We start from the raw sequence: 16,598 nt of genomic DNA on the forward strand, positions 1-16,598 counted from the left end.
TCTACGGCGGCGGCGGCAAGGTTAGAACTGCGCGTGCGCGGCGCGCAGTTCCGGACTCTGAGATCCCCGAAGCGAGCCGAGTTCTCTTCTCTCGCAGATGGAGACCGTGTGACGTCAGCGGCAGCTTCCCCCCTCCCTCTTTCGCACACCCAGCGCTGCTGCGCGTCTCGGCCAATCACAGCCTCCCTGTCCTGACTCTCCGCACACTGACACATGCCCCAATGGACGGATCAGATGATCGTCGGACGAGACTAGTGCAACGGCCCGCCTGCGCCCGCCCCTGCCTCCGCCCCCGCCGTCATTTAAGTTTTCCCGCCGGGCTGGCCGCCAGGCGCCGGCTAGGGAGTGGGACAGTGTGGAGTCTGATAAACTGTGCCTGGCCCTGTGGGGTACAAGAAAATGCAGCTGGAGTCTGGATGGATGCGGATGGTGGTGGAGTGGACAGAGCAGCAGACTGACAGAAGAGGCAGCCACCCGCAGAGCACACAGAAGAGAAGAGGACTGGTGAGTGGGGCTCCGAGCCTCTGACAGCTAGCAGAGCAGACTGGAGTAGAGAGATGAGTCAGGGGGCAGAGGACATCAGTGTCCTGCTCCTGTGCCCCCTTCACCTCTCCACAGGCAGTGTCACAGCTTCACTCTGCAGTAATGTCACTGATATGGCTATGGAGAGGTGAAAGGGACTTAGGAGGAGGACACTGATGTGCTAATATGAAGGGGGACATAGGAAGAAATTACTGTGAGGGGTGAGGATGGCACTTCCATGTCCGCAGTCTCTGACCACCCCTCTGTACCATGTCCGCAGTCTCTGACCACCCCTCTGTACCATGTCCGCAGTCTCTGACCACCTCCTGTTCAATGTCCACAGTCTCTAACCATCTCTTTTCTTTTATTGTGTCTGCAGTCGAGTCTGGAGAGGAGTCAAGAGTGAGAGCGCCGAAGGGATGGGGGTCACGGGAGAATCTAGTTGTGTTGGGCCCCGGCCTGCGGAGTGGAGACCAGAGCCGTCTGACTGAGCCCTGCACAGTGCACCTGAGGGGAGGTCAGTGACAGCACCGCCAGACCAGTCTGATGGGGGGGGGGGGGGGTCACTGATGTAAGGGGGAGAGAATACAATAATGTAAGTGGGCACTGACTTTTGTTTAACTTAAACTCATTGCTAATAGCGCTATCTACATGTTTATAGTTTAATTATTCATATTTGCATGGTTTAGCGCTGAAAACGGCTATTTTATGTACATTTTTGCAGTGCCAGTAAAAAATTGGAGCCGTCCGTAAATTTTGGACGTTCTGCCAGTAAATTTCACTCCGGGGGGTTGGCAACACTGCAGCCCTATGCCAGCCATAGGAGGGGCCACACACCGCGGGTACCACCCACAAGAAACTTTATTGGAGACAGCTCAGACACAACCGGCCCTTTGAGGGCAACCATAATGCCCATGCGGCCCGTGATGAGATTGAGTTTGACACCCCCTGATCCACAACCTGGAAATAAAGAAACTATCAGCGCAATTTCTGTATACAAAATAAATTAAATGACATTAAATAAAGTGAAATAAATAAATAAGAAAACTCCGGCAGCTCTCACTCCACAATGAAGATCAATAATCAAAAAATATAACCCCGCACTCTCCTCCGTGATGAACCACTCGCCGACTGCTTACTATTTATAAATGGTGGCAGTGTGGCTCTCCTGCGCAAACCAATGTAGGTATATGTCGTGCGTGGGAGGCTAGGGGGCAAACGTGCGCCGCCGGTGCGCTCCCGCCCCCACTCCTCAGCGGGGACTCTGATGCACGGGGCAGCGGCTCTGATTGCCACCTCACACCTGCGATCGCTCTCCGCTGAGAGAGAAGAACGGTCGGATGTTGTAATCACAGCTGACCGTTCTTCTCCCTGGAATGATCACAGAGCGCCTTCTAAATAGGAACACAGGTCTCTATGATCATTTCACAAGCCACGCCCACCTACAGTTAGAATCACTCCCCTAGGCTCACATTTAACCCATTCATCACCCACAGTGTTAACCCCTTCCCTGCCAGTGTCATTAGTACAGTAACAGTGCATATTTTTAGCACTGATTACTGTAGTGATGTCACTGGTCCCCCCAAAAGTGTCAAAAATGTCAGTTAGGGGTCCGATCTATCCGCCGCAATGTCGCAGTTCCGCTAAAAATCGCAGATCTCCGCCATTACTAGTAAAAAAAAAAAAACAATAAAAATGACATAAATCTTTCCCGTAGTAAGTAGATGCGATAACTTTTGCGTAAACCAATCGAAATACGCTTATTGCAATTTTATTTTTACCAAAAATATGAAACCGAAAACAAATTGGCCTAAAATGTTAAAAAAATTAGATTTTTTAAATTTTTTTTGGGAACGTTATATAGCAGAATGTGAAAAATATAGTTTTTTTTTTTTCAAAATTGTCGCACTTTTACGTTTATAGCACAAAAAACAAAAGTCGCACAGGTGATCCAATACCACTAAAAGAAAGTTCTATTTGTGGGGAAAAAAGGACATCAATTTTATTTGGGTACAGCGTTACACGACCGCGCAATTGTCCTTTAAAGTAACGCAGTGCTGAATCGCTAAATATGGCCTGGTTATTAAGGGGGAAAATCTTCCGGTCCAGAAGTGGTTAAAGAGGTATTAAATCCAAACTGTAATATAGTGCAGCACTATAGATGTGACGGCTGCATTCATTTTCTTTTTTTTAGGCTTTTCTTCCCCTCTGTTTTCACCTGGTGATCTGGCCAGTAAAATACTTCCTGTATTAGAGCACCCCCCCTCTGGATGAATGAGAACAGGGGGCAAATCTGGGGGGTAAATCTTCCGCGGGGGGGGGGGGGGGCAAGTGATTAATGTACAGTAGATGCAGAGCTGTAACTCTGTGTTGCCGGGTCTCAAAGAAAAGCAATAAAGTACTCGTCATGCCAGAACTTTTCTTCTCTCTGCCTGGCATCCGTCAGGGGCGGGTATCCTACATTGGACCATAACTGGATAATGTGTGCCAGAACGGACCCTAGTACCCATCAGAAGCCGGGGTGACAACGCAGGAGCACAATTGAAGGACGGGACAGAGCGTTGTCACCCAATAACAGGAAGTGTTGGAACAAGGACCTTTGTGGCAAAATTACCAGAAACTATTTTAATGAAAGCAAAATTTATTGCGATTTGGAGATTTTAGCGATTTTGTTTTCACCGACTTTAAATCATTTGAAAGCAAAGTATCGCCTTATATTTTGTTAGATTTGTAGGACGGTAACCAGGGAACAAACCGGTTTCAGTGGAGAGGGAATTAAAAGCCACAAAGAGAAGCCGAGCTCCCCGCACAGCACTAGAATGTGATAATTGGAGTATTTAAGTTGTTACTCAGCAACCAGAGGAAGGCCGCGCGCTTCCAGAAAATACCAACAAATCAGACAAAGGAGAGCGGGACGCAATCAGAGTCCGGGGCTGGCTTGTTACCAGGATACCACAATAGTAAATAATCAGATTTTCTGAGAGCTGCTACTTTATCCTGGAATATTACTCTTTTTTTTTTTTTTTTTTAACCTTTTAAATATCTTATATGCAACTTTTTTTTTTTTAAATAACCCAGGTCTGTAAACTATTTTGTAATATGTAATCTTTAGGATAGTGTATTACTGCAATATTATTCTGTTAAATGTAACTTTTTTTTCTAACCATTTACAAATTATCTTATATGTAACTTTTAAACTTTTACACAGTATTTTTATATGCAACTTTTTAACATTTTAAATATCTTATATGTGACTTTTTTTAAGCTTTTTTCCATATTGTTTTATATGCAACATTATTATTATTATTTTTTTTTTTTTCAAATTACCCAGGTCTGAAAAACTATTTTTTACAATCTTTAGGTTAGTGCATTTCTGGAATATTATTCTGCTAAATGTAACTTTTTTTTCTAACCATTTACAAATTATCTTATATGTAACTTTTAAACTTTTACACAGTATTTTTATATGCAACTTTTAAACCTTTTAAATATCTTATATGTGACTTTTTTTTCATCTTTTTTCCATCTTCTTTTTTTTATATGTAACTTTTTTTTTTTTTCCTAATAACCCAGGTCTGGAAAAACTATTTTACAATCTTTAGGATAGTGTATTTCTGGAATATGATTCTGTTAAAAGTAACTAACCTTTTACATATTATCCTATATGTAACTTTTAAACTTTTACACAATACTTTTATGAGTAACTTTATCATTATTTTACATACTGTTTTATATGTAACTTTTTTTTTTTCCTTTTTAACATTAAACATTTTTTTTTTTCAATTAACTCACATTTGTGAACTATTTTACAATCTTTGGGAAAGTGTATTTTATTTTTACATTAAAAAAAATATATATATGTAATTTTTAAACTTTTATCCAATACGTTTTTTAATAGACCCACGTCTGAAAACTTTTGAAAGTTAGGAAAGTTCATTTTTTTTTTTCATTTTAAATTTAAGAAAAACATTTTTATATGTAACTTTTTAGCAATTTTTATTAAATAAACCTAAGTCTGTAAACTTTAACACAAGTGTATTTTTTCTCTTTAAACATTATATATATATATATATATATATATATATATATATATATATATATATGTGTGTGTATGTATGTATGTATGTGTATATATATATGTGTGTGTGTGTGTGTGTATATATGTGTGTGTTTGTATTTATAAAAAAGAATAAATAAAAAAATATAAACAATATATATATATATATATATATATAATTTTTTTTAATTTATTTATTTTTTGTGTTTTTTTTGTTTGTCACTTTTTAATGCAATTTTTGTTTTGATAAAATATTGTAAAATATTTTGTTTTTTTCCTGGAAGTGTGTGTTTCTTTTTCATTTCAAATAATAAAAAAAAATGTACATATATTTATATATAACTTTTAGTTTAACTTGTTTTAAATTTGAGAGTTCTTTTAACTAAACCCAAGTCTGTAAACTTTTTTTACAATTTATTTAGAAGAGCGGAATTTTTTTTTTTTTTTACAAGCAAAAAAAAAAAAAAAAATTCTTGTGTGCCATTTAAAAATGTCAGTGAAATCTCGAGAACAGTCATGGAAGCCGGAAGCCACTCCAGAAAAAGGAATAAGTAGTTATTTTCATCAGCTGCTCAACAAGCGGATGGTCCTGAATTCGAGGGATGATGCGGTGAGTGTGATTTTATTTTGCTTGTTAGAATGTGGAGAATTTTGTGTGTAAAGCTGAGAGGATGAGGATTTGCTGCTGGTAGTAACCAATCAGATTACACAGTAATCTGTGCACTAAAAATAATTTTTAGCATATTTTTTTTTACATTTTTTTATGATAAACAGATGCACAAATATCGTGCGGCACAAAAATGGCATCGGCCGAATACACTTTCAGGAAAATGTATGATTGTTTGGGGGGTTCTAATACATTTTCTAGCAAAATTCCGTATTTTAGTGTGTGTGTGTGTAAAATTAAAAAAATTGCCCCAGACATCAAAGGGGTTATAATGTTGCTTACTTTTATTTTAGAAATCAATTCTTCACCGGCTAATTTTTGTGTCTACGATCTCACCGGACCTGGCAGATAAGAGAGACCTCGGAGGTGAAGTATAGGTTTCATCCTTCTGTTCCTATAACACACACTGACCACTGGGGGGGGGTTGCAAATTATGTTACTGGGGGCAAATGCCTGCAGTGCCCGTGATTTCTAAAATGATTCCTGCAAAATTGATTTAGCTGCAAAATGTGGAAACTCTCAATTTTGCTCATTGAGCGGCTTGAGTGCTATTTTTTAAATATATATTTTTTTTTATTTAATAGGTGTTCTTTGGGGAGTGTATCTTGTGTAGTTTAATATTTCATCTAGAATGTTTCACCTGAGATTCACAAATTTGTCTAATTGTATTCAATTGGAAATGTGTGAATTTTTAAAATAATTCCGAAATAATAGGCCGAAATTTATTTATTTACTTATTTTTTACTCTTTTGTGTTGATTATTACTGTGCACTGTTGCTTAAAAATTGTATCTTGCTTTGGTTATTTTTTTGACACAAAATCAAGTCCACAATAGTTGTAAGGAATTTCCCAAACCCCTGAGAACCATTTAAAGACCATTCTACCCCCCCCCCCCAAAAAAAAAAAACACACATTGATTTTACCTTTCCCATTGCCTCCAAAGTATTTTGCCAACATTTCACTTTCACCAAAATTGTAGGGAAATGAAAAGTCCTAATTTAGCTCATCCCAACCCAGCAATGCTGGCACAGGTTGAGGGCCCGCTGATATTCATTGAGTCATCTATGACACGCTTTGGTGAAAACAACATTTTGAGAACCACCGCTCTGGAAAAATAATTGCATACTCCAAGAATGTGATTCTAAATTTTGTATAATGATTATAATTTTAAATAATGAGGAGCGCTGGCAGAGCCAAGGACTGGCTGCACCAGGGAGCAGAATATATATTTTACAGGCAGTCAATGTAATATCTTAGGAAAATATATTACAAAGGGATGGGGATGCTGGTGACATCATTGAAGTAATATGACCTCATGACCATATTTGGTGAATGCCATTTTCCCAATATGGTCCTGTGGCCATACTAGGTCAATGATATCACCAGCATCCCCATCCCGTTGTTACACTGTTAGTCGGGTGACCCTCATCAAAGTTTTTTTAATGGGACTGTCAATTTTGTGGTTAATGCAGGACGTTGGAAGAGCCAAGTACTGGCTTCACCAGGGAGTAGAATAGTTGTTATTTTACAGGTCGTCAATGTAACGTCTTGGCAAAAAGATATTACAAAGGGATGGGAATGCTGGTGACATCATTGAACTAATATGACCTCATGACCCTATTTGGTGAATGCCATTTTCCCAATATGGTCCTGTGGCCATATTAGGTCAATGATATCACCAGCATCCCCATCCCTTTGTTATGCTGTCAGTTGTGTGACCCCCATCAAAGTTTTGTCAATGGGATTGTAAGTTTTGTGGGCAATAAGGGGAGCTGCAGAGCCAAGGACTGGCTGCACCGGGGAACAGAGTATTTATTATATTTCAGGTGATTACCGTAGTGTCTTGGGAAAAACAGCACAAAGGGATAGGAAGCTGGTGACATCATAAAACTAATATGGCCACGTTATCATATTTGGTCAATGCTATTATCCCAATATGGCCCTGTGGCCATATTTGGTCAATGGTATCACCAGCATCCCCATCCCTTTGTTCACACTGTTAGTCGGGTGACCCCCATCAAAGTTTTGTCAATGGGAATCTCAATTTTGTGGGTAATGAGTAGCCCTGACAGAGCCAAGGACTGGCTGCACCAGGGATCAGAATATTTATTATATTACAGGTCGTCAACGTAGTGTCTTGGGAAAAGACAGTACAAAGGGATAGCGATGCTGGTGACATCATAAAATGAATATGACCATTCTTCGTCAATGCTATTATCCCAAAATGGCCCTGTGGCCATATTAGGTCACTGATATCACCAGCATCCCCATCCTTTTGTTATGCTATCAGTTGGGTGACCCCCATCAAAGTTTTGTAAATTTTGTGGGTAATAAGGGACTCTGGTAGAGCCAAGGACTGGCTGCACCGGGGAGCAAAGTAGTTATTATTATACAGGTGGTCAATGTAACATCTTGGCAAAATATATTACAAAGGGATAGGGATGCTGGTGACATCATTAAACTAATATGGCCACATGCCCATATTTGGTCAATGATATTATCCAAATATGGCCATGTGGCCATATTAGGTCAATGGTATTGCCAGGATCCCCATCCCTTTGTTACGCTGTTAGTTGGGTGACCTTTGTTTAAGTTTTGTCATGGTGTCCCCTGATTCATAGTTGCACCCCTGTCCATATTAGATGATTATGATTTTATTTCCTGTGGTCTCTTGTAGAATTCTGGGAGCAGCAGTTCCAGCAGTATAACCCAGGGGAGGCGGTAACGGGCATCTTGCTTCTCTACCCGTCCTGTACCATCCATGTTCTTGAGGTAAGCAGAATTCTGCTCTGTAGTCTCTCCAAGGAAACGCTTTATGTCTTGCCGTTACCTCAGGTGAGCCCGTGGTGACCTTCCTCTGTACTTTTCCAGCTGGTTGTTTGGGTGCCTCCCTACTGCTATAGCTACTGGCCTTAAAGCCTGACCCCGCACTGTTACATCCCTCTCTTTCTGTTCTGGTGGCAACTCAAGATGTCGGATTGTTATCATTGTATTGGTTTAAATGGTAACCGGTATAAATGGGGAGGGCAAATATCCCCAAGGAGGACACAGACAGCAAAAAAAAAAAAAAACTAAGGGTCTAGCGCCTCACCACTGTATACAAAACAAAAAGAAAGGTTGGGCTTTGCGTTGTAGCATTTCTGGAAGAACCATGGAGGCCCTCACCCAGAGATCCTTCCGCCTCCAATCAGCAGACCAGACTCTCATGGGAAGTCATGTCTGCTGGGGTAAACTGTTATTTGGGGCTTCTTTAGGAATTGACAGGGCTTTTTTTTTCAGCTGGAATGGGGGGAACACATGTCCGATACCTCCAGCACTGCATGTATATAATTCCAAGGGGTGCTGGGGGATCTATTGTTGCCGGTGAGGGGAATGTATTGTTGCTTGGGGGGATTTTATGTTGCTGGGGGGGATTTTATGTTGCTGGGGGGGAGGGGGGGGGCAGTTGTTGATAGGAGAGATCTACTGTTAACAGAAGAGTCTATTAATGCTGGCAAATTTTGGTTGTGATTTTCAGTGTTCAAATGGTGCATACATTGGAGGGGGAAAGTTGGTGATTTTCTGGTTGGGGAAATTGATGGTGGTAGTAGAGACAGTGATGATGGTAGCGGCAGTGATGATAGTGGTGATGGTGGCGGTGGTAGTGATGGTGGAGGTAGTGATGGTGGCGGTGGAGGTAGTGATGGGGGTTTTGGTAGTGGTGGAGGAAATGTGGTTTCGGTAGTGATGCTGGTGGTGGAAGTAGTGATGTTGATGGTGGTAGAGGTGGTGGTTTCGGTAGTGATGGTGGTGGTCGTAGTCCACCACTACGTCAAAGTACCCCATTATCAGTGGGTCATACACTATCCATAAAAAAGGATGAATCCAGCCTCTCTAACTCTTGGAGACAACACTGCTTGCTGGGAGAGATGTGCTAATGCACTACAAGGGACTCCTCCTATATCTACTTGATAGTGGACACTGATAGAGTACAGGTGTGTGTGCAGGTGGGACCAAATCCCCATTTTTTTATGGATTGTCTCCATACTTGATAGTCATTTCTTTTGCATGTGTGCGCTATTCTTTTTTAATATACATGTCGCTTGGTTCATAGCTGCACCGGCGTTAGATATACATGTTCAAGGTGTGCTCCCCCAATTTTTTGCTTGTTTATTATGTGGTGGTCGTAGTGGTGGGGGTAGTGGTGGTGGTGGTAGTAATGGTGGTGGTGGAGGTAGTGATGGTGGTGGTGATAGTGGTGTTAGTAGTGGTGGAGGTAGTGAAGGTGGTGGTGGAGGTAGTGATGGTGGTTTTCGGTAGTGGTGAAGGAAGTGGTGGTGGTGGTTTCGGTAGTGATGGTGGTTTCGGTAGTGATGGTGGTGGATGTAGTGATGGTGGAGGTAGTGATAATGGTTTCGGTAGTGGTGAAGGAAGTGGTGGTGGTGGTTTCGGTAGTGATGGTGGTGGATGTAGTGATGGTGGGGGTGGTGGTACACTGAAGTTGCAAGGCTTTAAAAACTATAAAATATTCATCCTGTAAGAAAAAAATATCAGTCTGATGCCAAGTCAAACCTTGTCCAATGGTGAGGATGTACAGTAAGAGCTGGTTTCTGATTGGCTGCTGCTACAGGATATAACTCAATGCATATCATTGGTCTCACTGGTCAATGAGTAATTCTGTATAACTGTTTATACGTTGTCTTTTGTCTCATGTGTTTTAGGCAGGTGGAGATATCTTATACTGTGTGCTGAGGGATCTGAGGAAGATGATGAAACAAGGCGAAAGGTGGGTGAGGTTCATCTTTATGTTTTGCCACAAAAAAATGACCATTGGGTTACACGCTATCAGCCGGTGAGGGGAATGTATTGTTGCTTGGGGAATTTTATGTTGCTGGGGGGGGGGGGGGGGCTTTGGGCAGTTGTTGATGGGAGAGATCTACTGTTAACAGAAGGGTCTATTAATGCTGGCAAATTTGGGTTGTGATTTTCAGTGTTCAAATGGTGCATTGCTGAGCACTGATAGGCGGCACACAATGTGTTTTCTCGACAGTGGAAGGGTTCAGTTGGTTCATTCCATGCTGGACATGGCCTTCAATTTTCAATATTTTTAGCATTGGTTCAATTGAAATGTCCTACTTTGCAGGGCGCTATTGCTGAACCCCAAGATTTTGGTTTTGTCCCATAACATCCCCAACCGACTGTTCAGCCAGTGGAGCTACAAAGTCCTGGATGTTCCTGGTCACTACTTGGGGGATAAGTACAGTGAGGAGGCCACAGATGGCATCATCACCGAGTGCCTGACCAAGATACTCAAGATCGGAAAGCAGCTAACCAAATACCCCAAGGTCAGTGAATGGAAGGGGCTATTGATAATGGATGGAGGGGAAGGCTCTATGCTGATTGGTGGGTTAGTAGTGACACAGAAGTGTGACTCAATGGGGTCACGACTGCGAAATATATTTTCATGTTGTGTTCATGACTTTTTTCAATCCAGTCTGAGGGCATCCATGACTTTCTGCAATTGCCAAATTAGAGTCAAGTTCTTGATCCCTAAAGGCATCCTTGGTTAGGAAAGGAGCGCCCGATATGCAGAAAGTTGCAAATTTCGATGCATGGTTCAAAATATGTTTATTGTAGGTGTAAACGTACAGTATCTCACAAAAGTAAGTACACCCCTCACATTTTTGTAAATATTTTATTCTATCTTTTCATGTGACAACACTGAAGAAATGAGACTTTGCTACAATGTAAAGTAGTGAGTGTACAGCCTGTATAACAGTGTAAATTTACTGTCCCCTCAAAATAACTCAACACACAGCCATTAATGTCTAAACTGCTGGCAACAAAAGTGAGCGAGGCAGAATCTGACAATAAGATTCTCCCTGCACGCTTTGCAGACCATACTGCGCATGCACAGATCATCGGAGGCATTATACGATGGGATGCACTATTCGACAGAACACTGACTCTGAGCTATATGAGAGAGACGCTGTCAGCTCAGAGCCCTGCTAAGGAGGCAGGTGGCATTGATGAGCACTGCACTGACAGGTGGCACTTATAGATGGGATTGATGGGCACTGATAGGTGGCATTGATGAGCACTAATAGGTGGCACTAATGGGCATTGAGCACTGATATGTGGCACTGATGGACACTAGTAGGCAGCACTGATGGACACTGATAGGCGGCACTGATAGATGGCACTGATGGGGACCGATAGGCACTGATAGGTGGCACTGATAGGCAGCATTGATGAGCACTGATAGGCGGCACTGATAGGCATTGATTAGCACTGATATGCAGCATTGATGAGCACTGATAGGCATTGATGAGCACTGATAGGTGACATTGATGAGCACCGATAGGTGGCACTGACGGGCGATGACCACTGATAGGCGGCACTGATAGGTGGCATTGATGAGCACTGATAGGTGATGCTGATGGACATTGGGCACTGATAGGTGGCATTGATGAGCACTGATAGGTGACGCTGATGGACATTGGGCACAGATAGGTGGTACTGATAGGCTGCACTGTTGGGCACAGATAGGTGACATTGATGAGCACTGATAGGTGACGCTGATGGACATTGGGCACAGATAGGTGGTACTGATAGGCTGCACTGTTGGGCACAGATAGGTGACATTGATGAGCACTGATAGGTGACACTGATGGACATTGGGCACAGATAGGTGATACTGATAGGCTGCACTGTTGGGCACAGATAGGTGACATTGATTGGTGGCACTGATGATTAGTGTAAACATTGCACTAACATTCTTGCCGTTTAATTACTCACCTGTCCTCAGACAGACACAATGTGGGAGGAAAGGACTGCCAATAAATGGCAAGTCTGTTTACATGTGATCAGCTGAATACGTGGTAAAGGGCCGCTGTGATTGACCCTCCACCCCAAACTCGCTCATTCATGTCTTTATGGACCTTGCTTTGTGCACTGGTCCAAATCATTTGGCGGAGGGGGGATTATGGTGTGGGGGGTGTTTTTTCAGGGGTTGGGCTTGGCCCTTTAGTTCCAGGGAAGGGAATTCCTAAGGCGTCAGCATTCCAAGACATTTTGGACAATTTCATACTCCCAACTTTGTGGGAGGAGTTTGGGGATGGCCCCTTCCTGTTCCAACATGACTGCGCACCAGTGCACAAAGCAAGGTCCATAAAGACATGGATGAGCAGTTTGGGGTGCAGGAACTTGACTGGCTTGCACAGAGTGCTGACCTCAACCCAGTAGAACACCTTTGGGGTAATTAGAGCTGAGAATGCGAGCCAGGCCTTCTCATCCAACATCAGTGCCTGACCTTACAAATGCGCTTCTGGAAGAATGGTCAAACATTCCCATAGACACTCCTAAACCTTGTGGACGGCCTTCCCAGAAGAGTTGAAGCTGTTATAGCTGCAAAGGGTGAGCCAACCCAATACTGAACCCTACGGACTAAGACTGGGATGTCATTAAATGTCATGGGTGTGTAAAGGCAGGCATCCCAATACTTTTAACAATATTGTGTATAAATAAAAATTACTAACTGGGGAGCCACCTATTTTATAATAATGTCTGCCAGAAAGGTCTAACATGAGCACAGCTTGTGGGGAAAAGTGACTTGCAACCCTGTGCAGTTTTTTTATTGTTGGGTACCACAACTCTAATTTCCATTGGCTTTGCATTATGTGCAATCAGAAAGTTTACATAACTTTTGACTCTTGATTGTGTCATTCCCCCTCCAGGGCTCCAAGGCCATTCCCAACTCGTTGTTTGAGAAATCACCAGAGCTAACCATCCCCCAGACCTCCATCCTGCACCTCCTCCACAGTAGAGAGCTCCTCACACCAGACCAGTTCCTACAGGCCTATGACACCCCCCTGCATGTCACCCTGGATTCAGGTAAGTCCAGAAGCTTACAAAAGTTACCATGTTATTCTAATAGCAGTAAAGTGAGTTTGTGGGGGAATAGCGATGAGCCGAACACCCCCCAATTCGGTTCGCACCAGAACACCGCAAACAGGGGAAAAGTTTGTTCGAACAAACGAACCCCATGGAAGTCTATGGGACTCGAATGTCAAAAATCAAACGGCCTCATTTTGAAGGCTTAAATGCAAGTTATTGCCCAAAAAAAGTATATGGGGGGTCTGGGTATTGAAACATGTAGCAATGCAATTTTTTTTTTTTTAAAAAAACGATTGTTTCTAAAGGAGCAGTGATTTACTGATTTTATTGATGCTTAAAGTGAAACAATAAAAATGAAAAATTCCTTTAAATATCAAGCCAGGGGGTCCCCCTTAATGTGCCTGTAAAGTAGCGCATGTATGTAGCTTGCTGCTGCAATACTGACATTTCTAAAGAAAAAATGTCATATACAAATATACATACAAATTTTGAAATCTCATGTACTTGTCATACAGGTGCAGAATAATTGGGCCTTGGTTGTTGGTGGTGCCTGAACACCGTAACCCCTCACAGTTAGCAGGGCACAGGGACAGGGCCTGCTGTTGTTAACATATTACATATGAAATTTAAATTGTATGCACCTGTCATACAAGTGCAGAAAAATTAGGTGTTGGTGGTGACCTAAACCAAAAAGATTGTTGGAAGCTAGCTGAATCAAGATTGAGGAATAGCATAGGCAGCATATGCAGTCTTCAAGAAATGGCAGACCCCTAGCAAATTCAATCAGTTACATCAGCATCAGGGGCTTGATAGCTGCTGTTGATCCAGGACTGGTTCATTTTGATAAAAGTCAGCTGGTCAACAGAGCCTGTGGACAGACACATTCTTTTGTCCGTCACAAAACCTCCAGCAGCACTGAATGTCCGTTCGGAAAGCATGCTGGAAGCGGAACAGGCCAGTAGCTCCATTGCATATTGAGCAAGTTCTGGCCAGTAGTCCATCCCCCAAGAGCCAGTAACCCAGTAAATGCTCAGTCGGAAAGGTCTCCAAGTCTGCTCTTGCGCCTAGATAATCATGCACCATATGATGGAGACACTGCCGATGGTTGCTTAAACCTAACAGCCTTGGGTACTGAGGACTAAAGAACTATTTAAAGGCATCGGTCAGCCGGCCGCCTTCCACCGCTGCTGCTTTGGCTGAACGATGCCTCAGAAATACGTCTAGAGAACGCGCTCCCACCACCACTCCTCAGCGGGGAACCTGATGCACGGGGCAGGCGGCTCCGATTGCCGCCTGAAACCCACGATCGTTCCCCGCTGAGAGAGAACGGTCAGCTGTTGTAAACACAGCCGACAGTTCTCCCTGGAATGATCAAAGAGCGCCTGTGATACTGCTATATAGGAACACAGGTCTCTATGATCATTTCCCAAGCCACGCCCCCCCCCCCCCCCCCCACAATTAGAATCACTCCCCTAGGTACACATTTAACCCCTTGATCACCCACAATGTTAACCCCTTTCCTGCCAGTGTCATTATTACAGTAACAGTGCATATTTTTTAGCACTGATTACTGTAGTAGTGTCACTGGTCCCCCCAAAAGTGTCAAAAATGTCAGTTAGGGGTCCGATCTGTCCACCGCAATGTCACAGTCCCGCAAAAAATTGCAGATCGCCGCCATTACTAGTAAAAAAAAAACAAAAAAAAAAACAAAAATGACAAATCTTTGCCGTAGTTAGTAGACGCGATAACTTTTGCGCAAACCAATCAAAATACGCTTTATTGCGATTTTTTTTTTACCAAAAATATGTAGCAGAAAACAAATTGGCCTAAAATGTTAAAAAATTTAGATTTTCACATTTTTTTTGTGAATGTTATATAGCAGAAAGTGAAAAATATTTTTTTTTTTTCAGAATGGTCTTTTTTTTGTTTTGTTTTAATAGCGCAAAAAAATAAATAAAAATCGCACAGGTGATCAAATACCACCAAAAAGAAAGCTCTATTTGTGGGAAAACAAGTACATCAATTTTATTTGGGCACAGCGTCGCACGACCGCACAATTGTCTGTTAAATTAATGCAGTGGCAAATCGCAAAATATGGCCTGGTCATTAAGGGGGCAAATCCTTCCGGTCCAGAAGTGGTTAAGCAAACACGAATATAAAAAAAAAATTAACATTAAAAATAAATTGCTGTGCCTCAAAAGTCCCACGCCAACACCATAGTGTAATTTTTGCTGCTAATTTTTATTTTAAGGATGTGGCACTTAAATTTTAATTCTTTCAAAAAAAAAAAGGGGGGGGGGAATTTTTTCCAATGGCTTCAAAATTTCTGGAAATGTAACATCTCCATTCCCATGTTAGAACTTGTTGAGGAGGGCGGTTACAGTAGCCCTACAGGGTGACACCAGAGGGTGAGTGTAGCCACCTTCCTACAGTAGAGGTGCAACAGCAGGATAATAGGAATCAATGTCAAATTAGAGTCAAGTCCCCGATCCTTCATCTAATGTCTCATATTTGTGGGGATGAGCAGGTAATGCAAATTATATTGGTTTGTGTCATTTGGGTTTAGTAACACTTTAAATGACAGATGGCCAGATTGGAGTTTTGGCACTGAAGGTTTCATTCGATCTGGGAAGCTTACGGTCATTACCGTTTGGCCCATGTGTCAGACAGATGTCCAAATTGTTAGCTAAAGCCATGATAGCTGCCATATGTAGAAAAAATAATATAGAAAAAATAATAGGGGGGATAATAATAATTTTGTTACTTTTTTTTTCATGCATTAACAGATCGTGTTTGGCCTACGCCAGTACACCTAACACCACTAAAAACAAGACCTCCCCAATGAAGAAGACACCATTGATGTGACCTCCATAGCAGTTGAAGAAGATTTAATATGGTATTATGTGCCCCAAAATCTTCCATCATTTACTGTTAAGCTGCCATACATTAAGATGGTTTTAGTATGAAAAGTCTCCGTACATTTGATGACTTGACAAATGTCATTCCAAAGTACTTCAAAATGTAATTTCATTCAAAATTCTAATTCTGTTAAAAAGTCTGTTCATTCCAACATTCAATATTAGAGTATAACTTTTTTTCATTCTCCATGTACGGGAGCGTTATCACCATTTTTGTCCCATTGGGGAGATTTACCTTAATTTCCTGTCCCATAGCCAAACAGGAAGTGAGAGGAAATTCCTGCAAATTAAGGGGGATCTCTTACCCCCTGCTCACCACAACTAGTGTCCCAATTGGGTTTTCTGGGGACAACCCAAAATGTGGGATTTACTTTTACATTCACTTTCATTGATAATGGTAAACAGGACAAATAGAGGGGGAATCTCCCTAATGGGGACACAGACCGCATTAAACACTTACTGTTCTAATCCATCACCGCTCTGTCCAAAACTAGAAAAAAAGTTTCGCCTTTAGTTATACTTTAACCACTTGCCAAATGAATCGCTTCTCTGCCTTTTG

At 42.1% G+C, this 16,598-nt stretch overlaps 1 protein-coding gene across 1 annotated transcript; it reads left to right on the forward strand.

Annotated features, from left to right (window-relative positions):
- Nucleotides 1-5,028: 5,028 nt before the first annotated feature.
- Nucleotides 5,029-16,025, forward strand: LOC309567298 (testis-expressed protein 47-like). The gene is made up of 7 exons (XM_082272704.1): nt 5,029-5,189; nt 5,540-5,612; nt 7,924-8,018; nt 9,947-10,011; nt 10,369-10,570; nt 12,962-13,118; nt 15,908-16,025. The coding sequence occupies exons 1-7, from the start codon at nt 5,070-5,072 to the stop codon at nt 15,964-15,966; spliced, it is 771 nt and encodes a 256-aa protein (XP_082128830.1). The 5' UTR covers nt 5,029-5,069; the 3' UTR covers nt 15,967-16,025.
- Nucleotides 16,026-16,598: the final 573 nt, after the last annotated feature.

Source organism: Pelophylax lessonae (assembly GCF_965119305.1).
Source record: "Pelophylax lessonae genome assembly, chromosome: 11".
NCBI lineage: Eukaryota > Metazoa > Chordata > Amphibia > Anura > Ranidae > Pelophylax > Pelophylax lessonae.

Bases quoted from the DNA above. Each gene is read 5' to 3' on its own strand.
- LOC309567298 (XM_082272704.1), top strand. From the start codon at position 5,070: ATGTCAGTGAAATCTCGAGAACAGTCATGGAAGCCGGAAGCCACTCCA. The intron at 5,190-5,539 runs GTGAGTGTGATT...CTTTTATTTTAG, and splicing joins TGAATTCGAGGGATGATGCG to AAATCAATTCTTCACCGGCT. The intron at 10,012-10,368 runs GTGGGTGAGGTT...CCTACTTTGCAG, and splicing joins ATGATGAAACAAGGCGAAAG to GGCGCTATTGCTGAACCCCA.